Source organism: Phyllostomus hastatus, unplaced genomic scaffold (assembly GCF_019186645.2).
Source record: "Phyllostomus hastatus isolate PE091 unplaced genomic scaffold, TTU_PhHast_1.1 phas_contig_29, whole genome shotgun sequence".
In the NCBI taxonomy this organism is placed as follows: Eukaryota; Metazoa; Chordata; class Mammalia; order Chiroptera; family Phyllostomidae; genus Phyllostomus; species Phyllostomus hastatus.
Genome location: NW_025333835.1, coordinates 47,625,726 through 47,645,104, shown reverse-complemented (window position 1 = coordinate 47,645,104; position 19,379 = coordinate 47,625,726). Strand labels below are relative to the sequence as shown.

The 19,379-nt window shown below is 61.6% G+C and overlaps 1 protein-coding gene across 2 annotated transcripts in view; it reads right to left on the bottom strand.

Moving 5' to 3' along the window:
- LOC123818782 (cat eye syndrome critical region protein 2) overlaps positions 1-19,379 on the bottom strand; it is an 84,649-nt gene that overhangs the window by 26,063 nt on the left and 39,207 nt on the right. For both annotated transcript variants that reach the window (XM_045839042.1, XM_045839043.1), the window contains exon 2: positions 8,073-8,167. In XM_045839042.1, coding sequence (XP_045694998.1) covers positions 8,073-8,167 — 95 coding nt within the window. The remainder of the gene's footprint in view (positions 1-8,072; positions 8,168-19,379) is intronic.

Below are 19,379 nucleotides of genomic sequence, written 5' to 3'. Positions count from 1 at the left end.
CCTGTGTGCACGCGGCTGGAGAGACTGCGCGGTCCGGACGGAGCCGGGCTGCCTGGCCCGGCCCCCTTCCACCTCAGGTTCACGCGCAGAGGCGGGAAGGACCCCTCGGACACAAGCGTCCGCTCCGGTGTGCGACCATCATGCTCTATTCCATTATCCATCGGTGCGAAGCCACGCGTTCTAAGTTTTGAAGAGAGTTTTTTCCATGGGAAACATTTAAGGCAGTTTGATGGCCACCGACATGCTTCTGGGTCAGACTTCGGTAATTCTGCACGCGCACTTTGTTTGGCGGGCACCAAAAACGGGCCTAGCACCTGACCTCAGGTTCCACTGTCAGACGGCTGCTCGACACCTCGGACCGCGCCGGTTCTGACGTGACATCTAATGCTCGACTCGAGAGCTCCCAGGCCCACACGTCTCGCAAGGGTTCACTGGAACCCGGTCCAGAAAGAGGCCCGCCACTGCCGTGCCAACCTGGGACCTACGGTAACGGTTATGCCGCTGGGAAAGTCAGAGGAAACAGGCATGGAAAAAACCAAAGGGCCCTAGGCAACCAAACCACATTTTCCTTTGGCAGAGAGAGAGAGACAACCGTTTCTTTGCGACGGGGGGACACGTGGGTGCGTCGGTTCGTCAGAGAGCCGGGACCCTGCAAACGCGGCAGGGGGACCCTCTCGGCCACGAGGCTGGCCCTGCCCTGCGGGAGGGGGAGCCGGACCAGGAGCCGTCCGAGCTGCTGGGAAAGCAGAGTGTGGCAGCGGTCGAGTCAAGCAGGAAATGCAGTGCTTTCGGACACCTGCTTGCGGGTGAGGGGAAGAGGGAGGTGGTGACGTCTCTTCGGTGATAAACCCTGCACCTACCCCAACAGGCCCCGCAGCACCTGTGAGGCACTCGCTGCACAGCAGGAGACGGGCTGGGCACACGGACCGACGGGCACACGTGCGCCCGACGGACTGTCAGCTGACCCCTCGCCCCTGGCCCAGAGCCCTGCCCCTCTCAGAGAGCCCAGGCGAGAGCCTCTCCAGCGGCCCCGCCTGTCCCCCTGCAACCTGGCCGCGGGCAGTTTCCTGGCCTGGCCTGTCCAGCCCGCCGCATCCCGAGACACCTGGCAGCTTACAGTTGAAGACCATTCGCTTTCCCTGACGGTGTCTCAGCCAAACACGGTCCAGCCGTGGACAAGAGGCACAGGGCTCCCTCGCGCTGAATGCTGGGACCGAACACTGCCCTCTGAGACCGGGGACAGTGAGTGTGCTCGCGTCCCGGCCGGCCGGCACCGCCGGGACGAGGCCAGGAAGGCCGAGGGGCGTGGAGTGGAAGAAGCGCGAGGGTCTTCAGCGACAGACCGCACGGAGGACCCTCGGGAGCCAACAACGGACCGGGAAGACCAGGGAGACACGGTCCGCGCACAAGAGACAACTGTGCTGCACACAAGCCAGCAGCGAACCCCTGGAAAGTAAACGTGTTAACTGCTTCCGTCCACGGTCGCGTCAGAAACACAGAACTCCCGAAATCAATGGAAAGATGCCCAGTACTGCACAATGCATCCCATAAAACATGGCTGAAATGAAAGAGGGCAAAGAAATAGATACGGATCGTGTTCAAGGACTGGGAAAGTCAATTATTTGTTCCGGGTGTCCATCCTCTCTAGCAGGCTTTTTGTTTCTGGGAGAAATGTGGGAGGACAAAAGCTACGCAGGTGCTGCCCCGACACCAAGGCCCCAAATCGCCGCGTGAACGCCCTCCCCCGGGGGGGGGGGGGGGCGGCAGCACCGGAGCTGGCGGCGAGAACAGGCCGGCCTTCCGGCTGCTGATGGCAGAGCCACGTGAAGGACCGCTGGCCCGGAGACACGTCCACCGGCACCCCCCCACCGAGGCCCCCGGCACAACCAGTTCCCACACGAAGTAAATGAGGCCACGCAGCCGGTTACTGACTGAGTCCAGCAGTGTCACGCCGGACACTGTGGCCATCAGTGGGGCTGGCGGCCGCAGCAGAGGAGGAGGGGGCTTCGTGAAAGCGGAGTCGGACGACGGGGGGTCCTCCCAGGTAGAACCCTCCACTCGACGGCACCCACGGTTTCTTTCCTTCTGAGTCACAGATTCTGTCTGCAGATTCACCTGAGACTTGAAAGGCCTTTTAAAGCAGAGGCCCACATACTCAATTCAGGCAGTCCATGAACTTGGTTGGGAAAATACTAATTTTCATCTTAACTAAACTCTAAAATGTCATGTTCAATTCAATTCGAAATGTAGGCAACAAAATACAGTAATTTTAGTGGTATGTGTATTTTTCATCAAAAGATATCAGATATATCTGACTGACAGAACTCAGTGGGGTGGGCATCATCCTGCAAAGTGAAAGGTTTCAGGTTCGATTCCCGCTCAGGGCACATGCTCGGGTTGCAGGTTTGGTCCCCGGGTGGGGCGTGCTAGAAGCAACCGACTGATGTTGCTCTCACATACCGATATTTCTCTCCCTCTCTCCCTCCTCATCTCTCTAAAAATAAATAAAATCCAAAAACAAAATTCAGATGCCTTCATACCCCATTACAGGTATTATAGATATCTTCACGTAACATTTACAATCATCAATATTTGACCATTAAAATAATCTTGCGAAATCAGGCTTGCTGCTAGAGCATGTTCTTTAATTAGTTAATGAAAAAGCCCATTGCTGTGTCAAAATTTTGTTACCTCAACATTTTTCCGTAGCTGGGCTCCGCCGTAACTCGCTGTTGCGACATCGCACCGTGCTCTCCGGCGGCGCACAGACGCTGCCGCAGGGCCCACGTGAGCCACACACGCCAGCCACGCACACGCCGGCGCCGCCGGTCTCAGGAGAACCGACTTCTCCCGCCGGCGTCCCTCCTCTGACTCATTTCCCACGCGGGGCTGGGCTCGGAGCCGACCGTCTGGCCGGCCAGGGCCCGACCTGTCCTCTGTCAGTGACCAGCTGTGACCGTGTGGCCTCAGGTGAGTCCTTCAACCCCCGAGGAGCCCGGGACGCCCCCCGGACAGGTGGGCGAGCACACCGTGCAGGGCCTGCTGCCGGGCGGAGGGGCCCTGGGAGGCGCCCAGCGCAGCCCGGGAACAGCAGGGGCCTGGCCGGAGCGTGCACGTTCCCTCCACGGACACAGGCTGCCGCCCCCCGCCCCCCCGCCCCGGGCGCCGACGGCGTGGTGGAGGACACGGTGGAACGGCGACCCGGGCTGTGTGCTGGCGCAGCGGTCACACGGGTTAGTGGGACGAGCGTGGCAGCCTGTGCAATCCTCCGGGAGCAGGGGCTGGTCACCTAGGGCCCCTGGGCCAAATCCAACTGACTCTGTCTCTCTCTTTCCAGCTACGAATAGAAAAGCCACTCTTGCTGAAACGACTGGGGGAAAACACTATTTATTTCACGACACGTGAAAATGATGTAAAACTGAGACTGCAACGTCCAGCAAGAGCTGATGAGACACAGCCAGGTGTGCAGCGGAAGCCCCGCCCACCGGCCCCACGGCCCCGCCCAGTCTGCTGGTGCGTTCCCGCCCCGGCCCCCCTTGGGAAGCTGCTGCAGCAGCAGTTCTCCCCCCCCCCCCCCACACACACACCCCCACACCCCCCCAAGGCGATCAGCTGCTGGAGACCTGGCTGCGGCTTCCCGCCCTCCCACACCTCCCCCGCACAGCGGCTCGGTGGGCGCCGATTCCGGCCCGTTTCACAGCCGGGCAGGGGGAGCGCGGACACCTTCAGTGACTTCTGACCCCGGTAAAAGGCAACTCTCAGAACCAGAGGCAGCGGGGCACTCATCTGCCCCCGTCCCCCTCTCCTTTCGGGCTGGGGTGACCGGAAGACCCCAGAGAGCACGAGCTGGCACCGGTGGTGCGCACTCGCGGTCCCCTGGTGGGACAAGGTGACCCCCACCGTGGGCAACTCCTTTCAACTCCAAAAGCAGAGTCCACCGCACAGTGGCTTCCGGCCCGGGTGCTCGTCACACAGGCCTGCTCGGCGTCAGCACCCGCAGGTGCCTGTCCCTGTGGGCGTGCGACACGGCAGCCACCGGTTCCTGAAAGGCTGGGGCCCAGGCCTCTCCCAGACCAGTCAGTTCACAACTAGGGTGCCACCAGCCCTGAAACGCATTTGATCATCCGCAAACATTTCATTTCATGTGCGTATAACGTTTTTACACAAATAAAAACCCTACATTGCTAATGAAAAATATTTTTTAAAAAGGAAAGAAAACCCACACTGGTCTCTGCCGCGCCCTGCCCTGTCACAGGTGCGCCCTGCAGAGTGTGGTCGGAGGATGGCTGTGGCGGACCACAGGCCTCCGTGCCCACCCCGCCCCCCAAGGGGTCGCGAGCGGAGCACAGGGCGCCGGGGCTTCCTCCGCTCCGGCCCCTGGCACTTCCCCCAGGAGCAGGAACGTCACCCTGCTGCTGCCAAAGCGAAGGTGAAGAACACCGTCCTCTCCTCCCCAGGTGCAGCAAGCACCTAAAGGTGTTTAACACCAGAGAAGGGTCACTTAAAAAAAATCAGCCCCTCGTTTCAGAAGACAGCATTCGGGACTCCCGAACACGGTGCTGTGGGAAGGAAGCAACGGCGCCCACGGCAGCTGCTGTGACACAGCTCGGGGACGGCGGGCGTGTGGCGGGGCGGGGGGCAGAATGGGGCAGGGCACCTGCAGGCAGCTGACCTTCCCGCACGGCTCTGCTGGACAGACACTTCCTGCACTTCGCCAGCGCCCTCTCCGGCTCCAAGGTGCGTGGGGGGCACAGCTCACCCTGCACCCCCTCTCTTCAAGGAGGGGGTGGGTTTCCCCTCTAAACCACACTGGGGGGGGTGCTTTTTCAAACATCGTTTTTTATGCTGCGAAAACGCACGGACTTCATGCGGAAAGCACGGACGTGAAGGGACCGACCTGCAGGCCCAGCACTCGGGCCCCGGGACCCCGTCCTCCTCCTCCTCCTCCTCCTCCCTCCCTCCCTCCCTCCCTCCCTCCTCCTCCTCCTCCTCCTCCTCGCCGTGTCCTCAGGGCAGACACATGACGGGACTCACTCGTCTTCCCGTCAACCAGGTGACCTGACAGAAACTTACACTTTCAGAGGGGCTTCCTTCCCTGCGAAAGGGCACCTTGCTGATCTGTGGGCTGGCGGACCTTCCCACCCCTCCCCCTCCGTCAGGAGGCCGGGACTGGGAAGCGAGCCCCAGTGGAAGACGCTGTGACAGGGAAGGGCCGAGCTCACGTCGCCCGAACACCACCCGCTCCTCCCCAGCCAGTCGTTCCCGTGGCGGACATCGTCAGTGTGCGTAAGCACTCCTCCCGTGCTTGCAGTGGAGACTAACGGAAGACGGGAAAACAGAATCATACGAGGAGGCTGCTACAGCCACTGACCCAAGCGGCAAACCACCACCTCCTGCTGATGACTCCGTCCACACGATTATCCAAAAACCAACCGGTCCTCGTCCGACAGCCCACCCCGCCACACACAGAACCTGTGGCACACCGTCAGTCACCACGCACGCGTGACCGGACGAAGCACACGACCCAACCAGGGTCGTCCAGGGCTGTGCTGCGGTCGGAGTCCACAGCTTCCGGAAGCCTGCGAGGCGAGCTCTGCCTGCTGGCCGTCACGGCCCGCACACCCTCTCCTCCAGGCTGAGCCACGTGGTGGGGCGACCGACCGAGAGGGCTCACAGCAGCGCCCAGCCAAGTGCTGGCAAGAGCCCACGGGCCACAGTCCTGCACATGCAAGGGCACAGCCTAGCCTAGGACCTCCATGAAGCCACACCCCGGCCACCGCCACAGACAGCCCGGGACCCCACGCAGAAGGCACCAAGGAGCCATGGACCACCTCTGACCTGCGGAACTGGGAGGTGCCGTGACCCTGAACGACCAACCCTGGAAGGCTGCTGTGCGCCAACGGAAAACAGAGACGGGGACGCGTCCCGGCCGGGGCCCAGGCCCAGGCCGGACTCACACAGCTGGGCCGCATCCCGATCTCCGGCCCGCAGACCCCGGGCCCTCCCCGACCTCTGCAGTTGGTTTCGGCCGCACCAAGCCCCAGGGTGACGGGCCCCACGGCGGTGGGTGCCTCCTGCGGCGTGGGGCAGGCACAAGTGCAGGTGCTGGGGGGCGGGGGCCCGAGGAAGTCAGAGCGACCACTCAACACGTTCAGGGTCCCACACGGGGCAGGTGCAAGGCAGACACAGAGTTTGTTCTAAACCGAGAAGTTCCTGAGGTACGAGTGTGATTCTACTCTTTAATTCTTAAAAAGATTTTATTTTTAGAAAGAAAAGGAGGAAAAAAGAGAGGGAGAGAAACATCCACGTGCGGCTGCCCTCTCGTGTCCCCTAGTGGGGACCTGGCCCGCGCCCCAGGCACGTGGGCGTCAAACTGGTCACTTCTGCCCGATCCACCGAGCCACACCCGCCAGGACACCACTCTTCTCTTAAGAGCACCAAAAACTACAGCAGCCGGGAGTGCATCTGGCCCAAATACATAAAGCTGAACGTTTTCACTGAGTAAATACGAACAACCTTAGAACAGAGACCAAAAAGCAATCTCAGCATCGTGAAGACGCCCCTTTCCCCAGGCCAAGCCCCGGGTCGTCGGACTACAAACAGAGGACCCTGCTCACGGACGCCGCCCTTCCCTGGAAGACCGGACAAGCAGGACGAGCTGAGGCCAGGGGCAGCAGAGCCAGAGCCGCCCACCAGGGAGGGAGGCGCCGTGCAGTCTGCTGCGGGAGGCGAGAGGAAGGCCGGGGACGGAGGTGGCCGGTCCCCCGAGCCAGTGGGCTCAGACCGTCAGAGCTCCTCTAACCGCTGCAGGCCGGGCTGTAAACACGAGGTTTCCTTCTGACGGCCGCCGCAGACTGCAACCGCGCCGCTCGCACTGACCCTGCGTCCAAGCCGCGCGGCACCTGCTCCTCTGCACCTGCCACCTGGGCTCTGCTCTCGGGCGGGGAGCTCGAGACCGTCACCTCACTGCCTGCGGGCCTTTGGCAGGTTCCCTGCTGGCTCCTCCACTGACCTGAGTATCGGGCTTTGCTGGTGCAGGCTCTGAGAAAGCCGGCACGTGCCAGCCTGGGCCACGTGACCACGGTCTCACGCAGGGTGTGCACGGCGGGGACCCCAGCGCGCTCGCACCATGGCCTGGGGAGCCGCAGCTGCGCCGTCCCTGCGCGGTCACCCCCACCGGTGCTGCCGGCTGTGTGCAGACAAGACCTGGTCCCGCGCCAGCGCCTGCGGCCGGCACACGGTTGGCCGCACTCCGAGCAGAGGCGGGGGGCAGCCTGGCAATGGCCCTGGCAAACCTGCCCGGGCGCCCCCCCCACCCCGAGGCGTGCACTCTGCGTCCAAGACCAGGGGATCGCACCTGTCTTCAGCAGTGAGACGCTGGGCAGAAACGCCCACCTACCAAACAGGATATTTTGGGTAACCACATTTAAAGAAAACCCAGCTGTAACGTGAAATTACACACACAACGTGACCGTGCCGTGCTCAACCCCCCCGGCACCCAGGTTCCACCCTGGGAGAGAGTAGGGGGGCCACGGAAAACAGCACCTCTGTGTCTGAGTGGCGGCACGGCCCGCGACCCCCCTCCCACCCCTCCTCTGTTTGGCCGAGGCCCGTGTCCCAGGGACGGAGTCGCTGTGCGGTCAGCACACCAGACGGGACCGCCAGACCCGGAGGCCCACATGTCCCAGCCTCTTAACTCAGTGTGGGGACGCATGGCCAGGGACACGGCCACCAAGGCAGGGTCAGAGCCAGGGCTGTGGCGGGGACACCCTCCACCTGTCTGCAGAGGTGCGGTCTCACCAGGCAGGTGAGGCGCGAGGGAGCCCGAGGCTCGGGGCGGCGGCTGCACTGGGCGCAGGAGCGCAGCAGGAGCGCAGCGGGGGCCGGTCTGAATCTGTTCGGCCGCGTGCTGCAAACAGAAACTGGCAAGGAAGGCACACCCCAAGCAGAAGAAACCCTACGCTCGCTGGTCAGCTGGGGGCTTGTGAGGGGACGGAGAGCCGCGCCCCGGCTCAGGGGGGGCTCCCTCGGGCGGGGCCGGTGGGGGGGGGCTCCCTCGGGCGGAGACTCACGTGATGTCCCTGCGCTGGTAGCAGCCCTGCAGCAGGCAGGCGACGAGGTCGCTGATGAACTCCGCGTCGTCGTGGTGCAGCGCCGCCTCCAGCTCCTGCGGGGAGAGAGCCAGCCGGTGAGAGGCCAGCTGGACGCAGCGCTCCTGGCGCACCCCCGCCCCGCACCACACCACCGGCCCCCCCCGCCCCCCCCCACTGCAGAAACTCGCGCCTCTTCCCGACAAGCAGCCTTCGGCCGGCGTGCACACGCTCCACTGCGAACACGGGGCGAGCTAGAAACTGTCCTCCGTGTGCTCAACAGGCCCAACGGGTGGCCCAGCTGGGCCGGCTGCAAGGGCCCCTCTGTTCTGCACGAGCACCGGCAGCGGGCCACTCGGCCACACGAATTCAGGGACACCACAGGCCCCCGGCGCAGGGCCACACGGGTACCGAGCCGCCGCCCCAGGGAAGTGAGGCCACGCCCGGCGGGTGGGTGGCTGGGGCTGGTGCTGGCTCTGAACCTGGGTGGGTGGGCCAGCGACAGGGTCCAGGAGGGACAGCGGGGACCTCCAGGGGGCCCTCTTTCTCTGCTCGGTCCCCTGGGATAAACTGGCATTTTCTGAGGGGAGGGAGGGGTGGCCGGGCTCGGGGTGTGAGCAGCCCGTCCCCGATCTCGCCCGGACCTGCAGCGCGGCGCCCCAGAGCACACCCCAAGCCTCTCCCCCGCACCACGGCCCTTGAGGGACCGTTCTTCGTCCCTCAAACTCCCACGTCCACCAACACGCCCTCCAGGAACTCCACGGGACGGAGGACGGACTGACCGACACACACACTCGCCGGTGCAGACGGAGCACCGACCGCCTCCAGGGGGCGCCCCGAGAGGGGAGGCCTCTGCGGCCGGCCCCCACCTGACACTGCCCTGCCTGCCTTGAGCACAAATTTGGGAATTATTAGCGCACCCGTAGCTGTGGCTCCTAGTCGTGTATTAACTTACTGTTTTCTTCGTTGTAGCTAGAGGTCGGCCAGAAAAATAAACGCTACCAAGCAGAGAACACGACTGCTTTCACGGAGCGAACAGGCAGTGGGCACCCACCCTGCGTGTAAAACAACGCAGTCCTTCCCACGCACTGGGAGCTTGGTTCCGTTCGGAGAGGCAGGAACGCACAAGGACAGACGGACAGACAGAAATTAGCAAAGGTGTCGCGGGAGTTGGGGAGAAAAAGATGACTCTAGCTTTTCCACCGAGACAGTGGGGGCACCTCAGGTGGAAGAGCCATGACCTGACCCCGGGGCCCACGGCCACACTCGAGTCCCTGGCAGGGAGGGGGCGGCTCAGGCCGAGAGCCGGACTCCCCTGGAGACAGCGGGGATCCACCTGCGAGAGCGCACAGGGGCCCTGGGGCTGATTATCCAAGCCCGCACCTGAAAGACGAACCCGGTATGGGGGGGCGGGGGGGGGGCAGCGGGCCCCACCCAGAAGGAGGCTTCCTGAGGAGGAGAAGGGCAGGGAGAGGGAGACACCCGGGTCCGGCCGACCTCAGGGAGAGGCCAGGGCAAGACCCGAGTGGCCCCCACCTGCAGCCGTGCCACCAGGCGAGCACGACTCGGGAGTGTGCCGCAGCGGGACCGCGGCCGCACCGCACCGGGCAGGCAAGCCAGGCACTGGACACAGCACGGCAGGTGAGCCCTCGCACCTCTGCTCCCGCGACGTGAGGTGGAGGAGCCACGTCTGGCAAGGTCCCGCTGCCGCCTGTCCCCACTGCTCGCAGTGGCCCCCAGCCACCCCCGGTGCCCGCCCCGCGCAGGTTCTGGTCTGGGAGCACCGCCACCAGGCCGCACCGTGTCCTGTCCACGAAAACCGTCCTCTGCAGGCCACCTGCCGAGCCGCACGCCGCCGTCCTTCCCCACCGCGGTGAACCAGGAGCGCCGCGCGACCCCTGACTGCGGGCACGGCCGTGTGCACTGACGGGCGCTCCCCAGTGCTTTCCCGGAGCACACGCGCCCCCCGCCACCTCAGCCCAGGGTCCGCCTCGGGGGTGAGGAGAGCGGGTCCCTGGCTCCTTACAGAAGAAGGTCGCTGCTACCAGCAAATCTACCTAAAAACCAGGGAGAACATGGGACCTGTTGTGAGGTTCCGGGTCTAAGCCGTCACCAAGCAGCACCCCTGCGCCATCTTCCCGTGGCTGCCGCCACACCGCCCAGCGGCACGCCAGGCCGCGGGGCGTGAAGCCAGGTCTTCGCGCCAAAACGAGAGCCAAGGCTGACGAAGGTGAAGCCTGGCACCAAACACAACACAGCCTTAAATCCAAGGGTTTCCACATTTTACTTACACGTAAATTATGAATTTTCAAGCTTAAAAATACTAACATTTTGTTAACCTGTGGCAGTTGGCACAAATCAAAATTAGTAAATCAGATCTACAGACTCTTTCTGAGTCTAAGAGCGAGTCACCTTAAACGCACGCCTGCGCTGAATTACCCGTCTGCAGCGCACCTACGGTGAGTCTAAGGCCACTTCGCTCCACACCTGGGCTGCTGGCGTCTCCCCCGGGTGCTGGCAGGCAGAAGACGGCGGGAGAGAGGCACCGACGCGTGAAACGTCCACAGACCAAGGACAGGGCAGGCTGTGAACCGGGAGTCACCCCCAACGAAGTCCGTGCGTCTCAGGTTCGGACAGGAAGGAGGCCACAGCACCCCACAGTCTCCCTGCCCAGGACCCAGGCTTAGCTGGCACGTCAACCCTGGATTTCTGAACGCCATCGGCAAGAACTGCGGACTGACCCCCTACCTTAATCTGAAAAAGTGGTGTAAGTGACCTGTCCAGCTGTGGTGGCTTGGCTACCGGGGCTGGGCGACGGCTCTCCCCAGGGAGCTGGCCTTGCCTGGCCAGCAGGCCCGCAAGAAGCACCCACAGCCGGCAGGCTAGTGTGCCGCCGGGCCGGCACGGCGCAGAGAACAGGCAGGCGTGAGCCGTCTCTCCGGTGACACAGGCACTGAGGGGAACTCGGTGACCCCTGCAGACACTGTCCTGCAGTCCCTGATGGGCCAGGGAAACTCCTCGTCAGCAAGAAAACGGGTCTCAAAATAGAAAGTGGCTTTAAAAAACATATTTGCACAATACCGTGCTTCATAAATCAGAAGCTACCTAGCTAACCCACCAAAAACACAAGCAGGCCCAGGGCAAGTCATGAGCTGACAAAGCCCCCAGTGAACTTCAAGTGCAGGAGCGCCACAGGCGAGGCGGTGAGCCCAGGCGGGCACAGCCCCACTGCGCCCTGCAGTGGCCGGCGGCCACCGGCGGTCTGTGCCGAGCCGGGGCGCCAGCGGCACTAACGCAGGCCCGGCTCACCGCCCTGTGCTGGGCACCGGCTACGCGCGTTACAGAAGGGCAGCACAGCAGAGAAACAGGAGGGCAACTCCAATCTGCTGAACGGGAGAACTCACTGGTCGGTTAAACATCTTCCACTTCGATGGGGACAGAGCCGGGTCTGCGAGAAGCAGATGTCCCGGGGGGTCCGTTTCACAACAGCGTGAACAGACTTAGCACGCACGGGACCTTGTGCCTAAACGTGGCTGAGGTGGTACATTTTGTGTCGTGTGTTTTTTGCCACAATTTAGAAAAAAACTCAGTGACGCATCTACTTCCAAGGGTGGGTGCACGGATTAAATGAGGCAACGCTTCATAGAAGGGCTTCCTCCAGCACACAGTAGGTGCTCTGTAACGACATCACGACGATTCCTCTTCCTCTCACAGGGTTTGTGTGTGGGGAGAAAAGCAACCGCTTTAAAGACAGAAAGTGGTTTCTCAAACTTGAGGGGTTTCTGAACAGAAGGCCACACTCTCTGAACGCACGGCCTGCGGTGCGCACAAGCCAGTGACCCCTCCAGAGAAACACAGGGAAGCGCAGGCTCTCCAAAGCCTCCCTGCTCGCGCCCCCGTGCGTGTGGCGCCGGGTCCCAGACTAGGGCCAAGCCCTCTCCAACACCCCCTCCCCTTTCTGCATTTCCTTTTCACCATGCGCAGCGAGCTGTGAGCGAAACCTGAACTTTGCCAAGAAAGCCAGCCAATGGGGGCCGAGAGGGGACCGGGCCCCTGCTGCTGGGCACGGCGAGTGGCTGAGGGAGGCGCCACGTCTGTCCCGGGCAGCTGCGTCACAGCTCATCAGGGACAAGTCCCTGTGACATCCCCCGACACCCCCCCCCCAGCAAGCAGAGGCTGCTGGGAAAGAACACAGGGGGCAGACTGGGCCGGGGAGGGGGAGGGGGAGGGGCCCTTGGGTCACGCCTCCGAAAAACACCTCCAGGCCTGCCCTTCCGAGATTCCCGGCTGCCTAATAAGCAAAGATAATCTCCAGACTCAGACTATCACTAGTTTTTATGAAGATTTATATATATATTTATTTATTTACTTAAGAGAGGGAAGGGGGGGGAGGGAGGGAAACATCCATGCGTGGCTGCCTCTCGTGCGCCCTCTACTGGGGACCCGGCCTGCAACCCGGGCGCGTCCCCCGACTGGGAACTGAACTGGTGGCCCGCTGGCTCACGGTCGGTGCTCAGTCCACTGAGCCACACCATCCAGGACACAATATTACTAATTTCTTTAATGTGCCACCTCTGTAAACAACTTTCCTTATATAATATAAAAGGTACTTCTTATTGCTTGATATATTCCTCATTCCTGCATCTTTTGCTAAAAATAATGCTAAAGAGAGAAACTTTCTTTTCTCCAATTTCCAAATTAGGGTAAAGACCACTGATTTCTACTACTGCCATCCAAGCACAATAATTCCTTTCAGCTTACTTAAGGAGGGAAATGGAGGCATAAAGAATGTCAAGCCCTGGCTGGTGTGGCTCAGTGGACTGGGTGCCAGCTTGCAAACCGAAGGGTCACCAGTTCAACCCCCGGCCAGGGCGCAGGCCCGGGTTGCGGGCCAGGGGAAGGCACAGGAGGCAACCGCACATGGATGTTTCTCTCTCTCCGTTCCTCCCTCTCTAAAAATAAGGAAGTAAAATCTTAAAAAAAAAAAGATGGAGAAAGAATGTCAAATATGTTGTATTTGATTTGAGAAGGTCACAAATCACCTTAACTCATACAAGAACCGACTCGGTCCGAGACCGGGCTCCTGTCTGAGACCGGAACCGCTCACACGCAGGGTGCGGAGCCGCCTGGCTGCTGCCAGGAGAGCCCACCTGCCGCGGGGCCCGGAGTCGGGGCAGCCGGCCTGCGGCCTCCAGCCTCCAGGGGCGCCCGAGCCGGGCAGCTGCTGCTCTCCAAGCCGGTGTAGGTCAGTCTGATCCCAGAGGCCTGCCCCTGCCAGTTCAGACTGTGAAGTCGGCATCAGCTCAAGCAGGCTCAACGGGGCGACTTCCCCAGAGGCCGCGTGCGGTCTCACACCGCGGCCCTGCGCAGCGTCCCTCCGGGCACACCTGGGCCCGGAGACAGCAGTGCCGCCGTGTCCGGCTGGGGGCCAGCAGAGGGAACCGCCCCCCTGGTTCCCCGGAAAACCCTACCCACACCAGAGAAAGTATTAATCCACGAGAAGGTGAGTTTCTGAACCTTGTCCGTCAGTCACTGACGTAGCTCCAGAGGTGATAAAAGGCCAAAAAGGTCCAAAGAGACGCCCAAGACGCAGAGAGGTGCCCGAGCACCACACACGCCCCGAGGCCGCTGCGGGACACTGGAGGGACACCCAGCCCCGCGGCCGGGGGCCTGGGCCCTCCCTCTCAGGCCATGCCCGCGGCGCAGAGCCACGCGGTGAAAACAGCACAGCTTCCCAGACTCGCTTTTACTTTGATTTCTTGCTGCCACTGTAGCTACTTAAGGAAATCTCCCCACCACCACCACTTTACTGAATTTATTGGAGTGGCACTGGTTAAGAAAATTATACAGGTTTCAGGTGCAGCTCAGGAAGACATTCGAAGCTCACCTATTTGCATGAATTTAAAAAATGAGACAGGAGACCTCCTCGGACAGCCTGCTGGAGATTCTTCAGACCCTCGTCACCCACAGCCTCGGCTGGGCGTCTGTCCTCTCTGCCGCTGGACACAGCCCTGGACGAGCTGGAAGTTATTCTAGGTGCCAGAGTCCCTGGGGAACAGGCAACAACTCTGGATGGAGAGGGAAGGCTCCCCCAGCTGGGAAGGCTAACGGGATGTGGCTTTCGGGACACCCCGCAGGGACGGAGACTGGAGGGTGACAAGGCCCCCGACCTGGTCCCGGCGGAGAGTGAGGGGCCGAGACCAAAAGGATGACAGCAGAACCGTGAAGGGGAAGGGGAAGGGGAGTTTCGGAAGCAGGGGAACAAGGCTTCCGCCCGCACTGTGTGTCCACGAGAAAGGGGGGGGGCGCGGGGGGTCTGGGTGGGCACGCTCCGCGGGCAGAAACAAGGACGACGCACACTGAATGGAGGCGGGGTGGGGGGTGGGGGTGGGCGAGTGCTGGTTCAGTCCAAACACGGTCCTGGAAGTTCAAGTGCTGCTCACACCTGTGCCCCGCCTCCTGCAGCAAACGGCAGAATCACACACACACACACACACACACACACACACACACCCCCTCACGTAACTTCCACGTGCGGAGGGGCTGGGCCCTTCCGACGGAACCGCCCAGTCAGCCCCACACGGGCGGCCGCCCGACGGGACGCGAGTGGAGGGGGTCCCGGGCCCACGAGCGCACACCCTGCACCAGGCTCTCGTTGCCTGGGCGTGCAGGACGCAAGGAGAGCGAGAGCCCTGTCCTCCAGTGCTACGGCAGATGGAGAAAGGGGTGCAGGAACCCACGTCCGGGTGATGCCCGGCACGGCTCCGGGGAGGGGCAGGCTGCCTTTAAGAAGGGAGGGCTGCCCACGAGCACCGGGGGGCCCGGGCCGAACCCCCGGCGCCGCCCAGCGCCTGCCCAGGAGCCACGGAGGGTCCGCAGCCGCGGGGAACGACGGTCTGATCAGATGAATGCCAGAGCGTCCATCAGGAGAATCCGGGGAGGCGGGACAAGCCAGGGAGGACCGGGGCGTGACTGTAACGACGAGAAAACAGCACCAGCTGCCCTGGCCAGCGGCGCAGCGGGTTGCAGCGCCGTCCCGCGCACCAAAGGGCTCGGGGATCCCCCCCCCCGCGGGGCGTGCGCAGGAGGCGACCAATCACTGCCTCCGTCACATCCGCGTCTCCCCTCTCCAAAGTCAATAAAAAACATATCCTTAGGTGAAGACTTTTTTAAAAGAGGAAACGGTGTGATTCATTTAACAAGTGTTACGACCGAGAAGGGATGAGCTGGCTCACGTGTGCTGGGCACGCAGGTCCGAGGTGAAGACGCGGAGGGCTCCCCGGCCCGGTCTGGGCGGGCGGCGGACACTCACCGCCCTGGCTGGGGGCGGGGGTGCTTCATCGGGCCGGGAGGACCCCCCCCCCCGCCCCCTGGATTAGTGAGGGGCCTGGTGTTCGGGAGGCGGGGCGTGTCCCACCCGGTTCAGTGAGTGAAATGTCACTCTGAGACTCGGGGCCTAAGGACAGCACCCACTTCTTGACCTGACAAAGCTGAGGGTCAGCAGTGTTCACCCGAACGCACTCCCCACAGAGCCTGGAGGGGAGCAAGGGCGCACAGGGCACACAGGGTGGGGTGCTGCTGCTGGCGGAGGAAGGCTTTTTCAGCAGTGTCTCTCATGAACAGTTACCTGGAACGTAAATACTTCCATTACAAGATACTCTCCATTGCTCTATTCTGAGATAACAGTAGTTAGGCAAGAGACAACAGCCTGAAACAACCTCAGACGATGTCAGATTTAGCTCTTTACAGATGTCGTTCGATTCCATCCATTTTACGAGACAGGAAGAAAAAAACAACTTCACAGTGATCCAGAGCGTGCTCTGGGGTGTGACATCGATTCCAAGTGTTGGTTCTCATTACAACAACCGCGGTGAACGGAAATACACACCCACAGAGCAACTGAGGAACCCAGTGATCCTGTTACAGGAACAGGCAGTTGTAACTTGGGGTACATCTTCAGAAAGCAGCATCTAAAGTAAATTCAAAAAATTAAGACAGAAGTGAGGGTGAAGTGCTCTAGAAAACTGTACCAGAGTTGTTCAAAAGTGGGTCTAGTGGTGATAAATTACTTTTTTGGAAATAACAGGGAAAAAGCAATTATTTCTGAATTTAAAAATTCAAGTGCTTATGTAAAAACCTCCAAAATAAGTTTTCCAAACAGAAATTGGACTATTTCATCTCTGTCAACGCAGCTCACACGTACTAGCCCTGGCCAGGCAGCCCGGTTATCAGTTGGAGCGGTGTCCCCACACGTCAAGGTCGTGGGTTCGACCCCCAGCCAGGGCACACACAGGAAGCACCCAAGGAGTGCAGAGTGAGCAGAACAAGTCTCTCTCTGAAAGTCAACTTTATGTAAGTTTATACGCAGTATGAGTAAGTCAATACTCCCCAAAAGTTCTACTGGGCCACCTCACTGGGAAGGTTGCTTAAGTTCAGGCACACATGACAGCTTTACCCTGCTACCACCACTGGGAAAAGAACTGTTTTAGTCACAGGGAACCACACCTCCCCACGGAAGAGACCGAAATGGTCCGGGAAGACGGGAAAGGTTCGGGAGCAGCAGTTTACAGGGACCCCATTTCTTCTGAGACACAGCCCAAGTCACTCACCGTGTTCCTCACTCACCGTCCCAGCAGGAAGGACGGCCACCTCCACCCCACCCCTGTACCCACCCCCTGCACCCCCACCCCTCCACCCCACCCCAACAGCCCAGTTACCGTCCCAGGCCTTCCCTCGCGCCCCCTGTTCACCAGGCCCCGACCCAGAAGGCTTCTTTACGACCCCAGAGCTCTCCTGCCTGCCTTCCCTTTCATCCTCCCTCATCTTCCACCAAAACAGGAACAAACAGGAAAACAAGAAAAACGTTGCCCTCTCTTTTGATCTGGTGGACCAGTGAAACACTTAACCTGGCATCTCCCCACTAGGTTTTCCTCAACATCTGCAGTGAGGCACGTCAGCCTCACAGCAGGAAGGAGTTAACAGATAACCCGGAAAAGCAACAAGCCGGTGGGTGCGAGTCCTTGAGAACCAGGTAAAGAAGGCAGGATTTGAGTGCAGAGCCTGACGCAAACGCCCTGGGGGACGCAAACGCCCTGGGGGACGGTCGTGACGCAGGCAGAAGGCGCAGGCAGAAGGGGGTCCTGGGAAGGACACAACCAGGAGACAGGGCTGCCGGGGGGATGCGCCCGAGCACCAGGCGCGCACTCTGCAGGACACGGCAACGCCGGGGCGGGGCGCTCACGACCTGCTGGGGCGCCCGCGTTCACGCGCGTTCACACCGGACTTCCGTTCCTCGCAAGCGCAGTGCGTCCAGAACAAACGTCGCGGTCACAGCGGAGACCTCCGGGGCCGGTGTGGCCGAGCCGCCGACTGCAGCACACGGTCCCTTCTCTGACCACTCAAGTTTTAAAAAATTATGTGGATGCCTTTTAAAACTCCACGCTGGTCAAGAAATCTCACCAGCTCGCCTTAAGCAATGAGCTCCTGGTTAATTATCTGTACACAGATGACACATTAGCTCATTTATAGTGAAACTGTGCAGAAAAATGACTGAACCTCAGGGACCGTAAAAAAAAAAAACCCCGTGCACAATATTATCACCAACATTAGGGATGCAAACAAATTTCCATTCCCGCCACTCCACTGCAGCCAACTCAAACCCAGCGAACGGTCCTCAGCACCACACAGGACCTAAAGCCACATTTACATTCGCCGATTCCCCCCTTCACCTTACGGCGTGCTCCTCTCACTCCAGGGCACACCCTCGCCTCACAGGCAGCCCCTCTCCACCTTCGCTGGTCCCCCCCACCCCCCGCCCCCGCACCGGTTCACAACAGGAGGGGACACCGCTGGGCCCCGGCGCTGACCTGCTTCTCCTCCTGTCCTTCCGGGGCTCCAGCCTGAGAGCTAACGACTCCTACTGGCACGGCCCACTTCTCAGCATTCCAAAGTTGGCTTAGCCCGCGGGGCACAGCTGAGGGTCAAACAGCCTGCACACACTCCCCAGAACCCACACTGAACGCTGATCCCACCGCCTCACGCCTGCGCCTCACACCTGCCTGGGCACAGACCGCCCCAGTCTCAACAAAGAGCGTCTCCTTCAGGGTGCTCCAGCAGAACACTTCTCATTCCTTCCAGATCCTTCTCCGAATCAAATGCAAGCTGGCCTTGCAGCTGTGAGGCTGCACCCGTACAGCCCCCGAGGACAGCCTGTCACTCCCACCGCCCCCCCTTGCTCAGCCCACGTCCCCGGCAGCCTGGGACCCGGCCCTCCCACCCCTGCCCTCCCACTTGCCCGTGCACCTCTGCCCTCTTGCTCTCGCTGCCTTGCATCCTCGTCACCAGTGCAGACACAGGCGGAGTGAGCCGGAGGCTGGAGTCCCAGGCAGGTTCTCTCAGAGGGCCTGTGCACTGTGGACTTGCTCAGTCTCACCCCCTCCGCGCTCCAGCGCTGGGGCAGCAGCTCGAAAGGCACCAGGGACACAGGGAGGAAGTGAAGCATCGGCATCAGGGCGAGAGCTGGGGGGCAGCTTCCTCCCAGACAGACGTGCAGGCAGGGGTCACTGCTCCTTCGCTGAGCCCCACCCCCCCACCGCAGAGCATGCAGGCGCAGGCGGGCGCCCAGTCTGCGTCTCCACCAGCCTGGCTCGCACCGTCTGCCCCGCCCAACTTGCGGGCCCACCCAAAGCCCTCTACACAAACGGCTTCTCTCGCCTTACGCTTCAGACCTTCCTAAACCTTCTCAAACAAGCCACATCTGACCTCCAGGAGCCCCTCGCTAAGTGGCCCCAGGCCCAGCAGCAGAAGCAGCCGGCCTTGGTTCACAGCCCGGCCTCTCCTGGGCACCTCCAAGCCCAGCCCGAGTCGCAGCCGTCTGCAGTTCGCTCTGCAGCTCACGCTGGGTGGGCCCGGGCAGGGCACGGGGGGGGCTGACCGTGGCCTGCACCTCCTGGGAGGCCCCAGCGCCAGCGCACCCTGTGGGCCGCTTCACACCACGTTGAAGCACCGCCCAACCCCCTCCACAAGAGACACATTTGGGGGGTGGACTCAGAGGACACCAGCGCCCCCTGGAGTGAGCCCTGCTCCCTGGGGTCAGCCCCTGCCCAGCTGAGCCTCTGCGGTGAAGGCAGCCAGTCCTTGCAGCTGACTGGCCTGGGAGCCAGCCCCTCCCAGTGACATGACAACAGCAATCAAGGCTCACCTACAACAGCAGTACACAGAGCGCACGGGAGGGGGCGGGGAGCGGGGAGCGGCACACCTGGAGCACCCTACGGAACACCTGCCCCATAA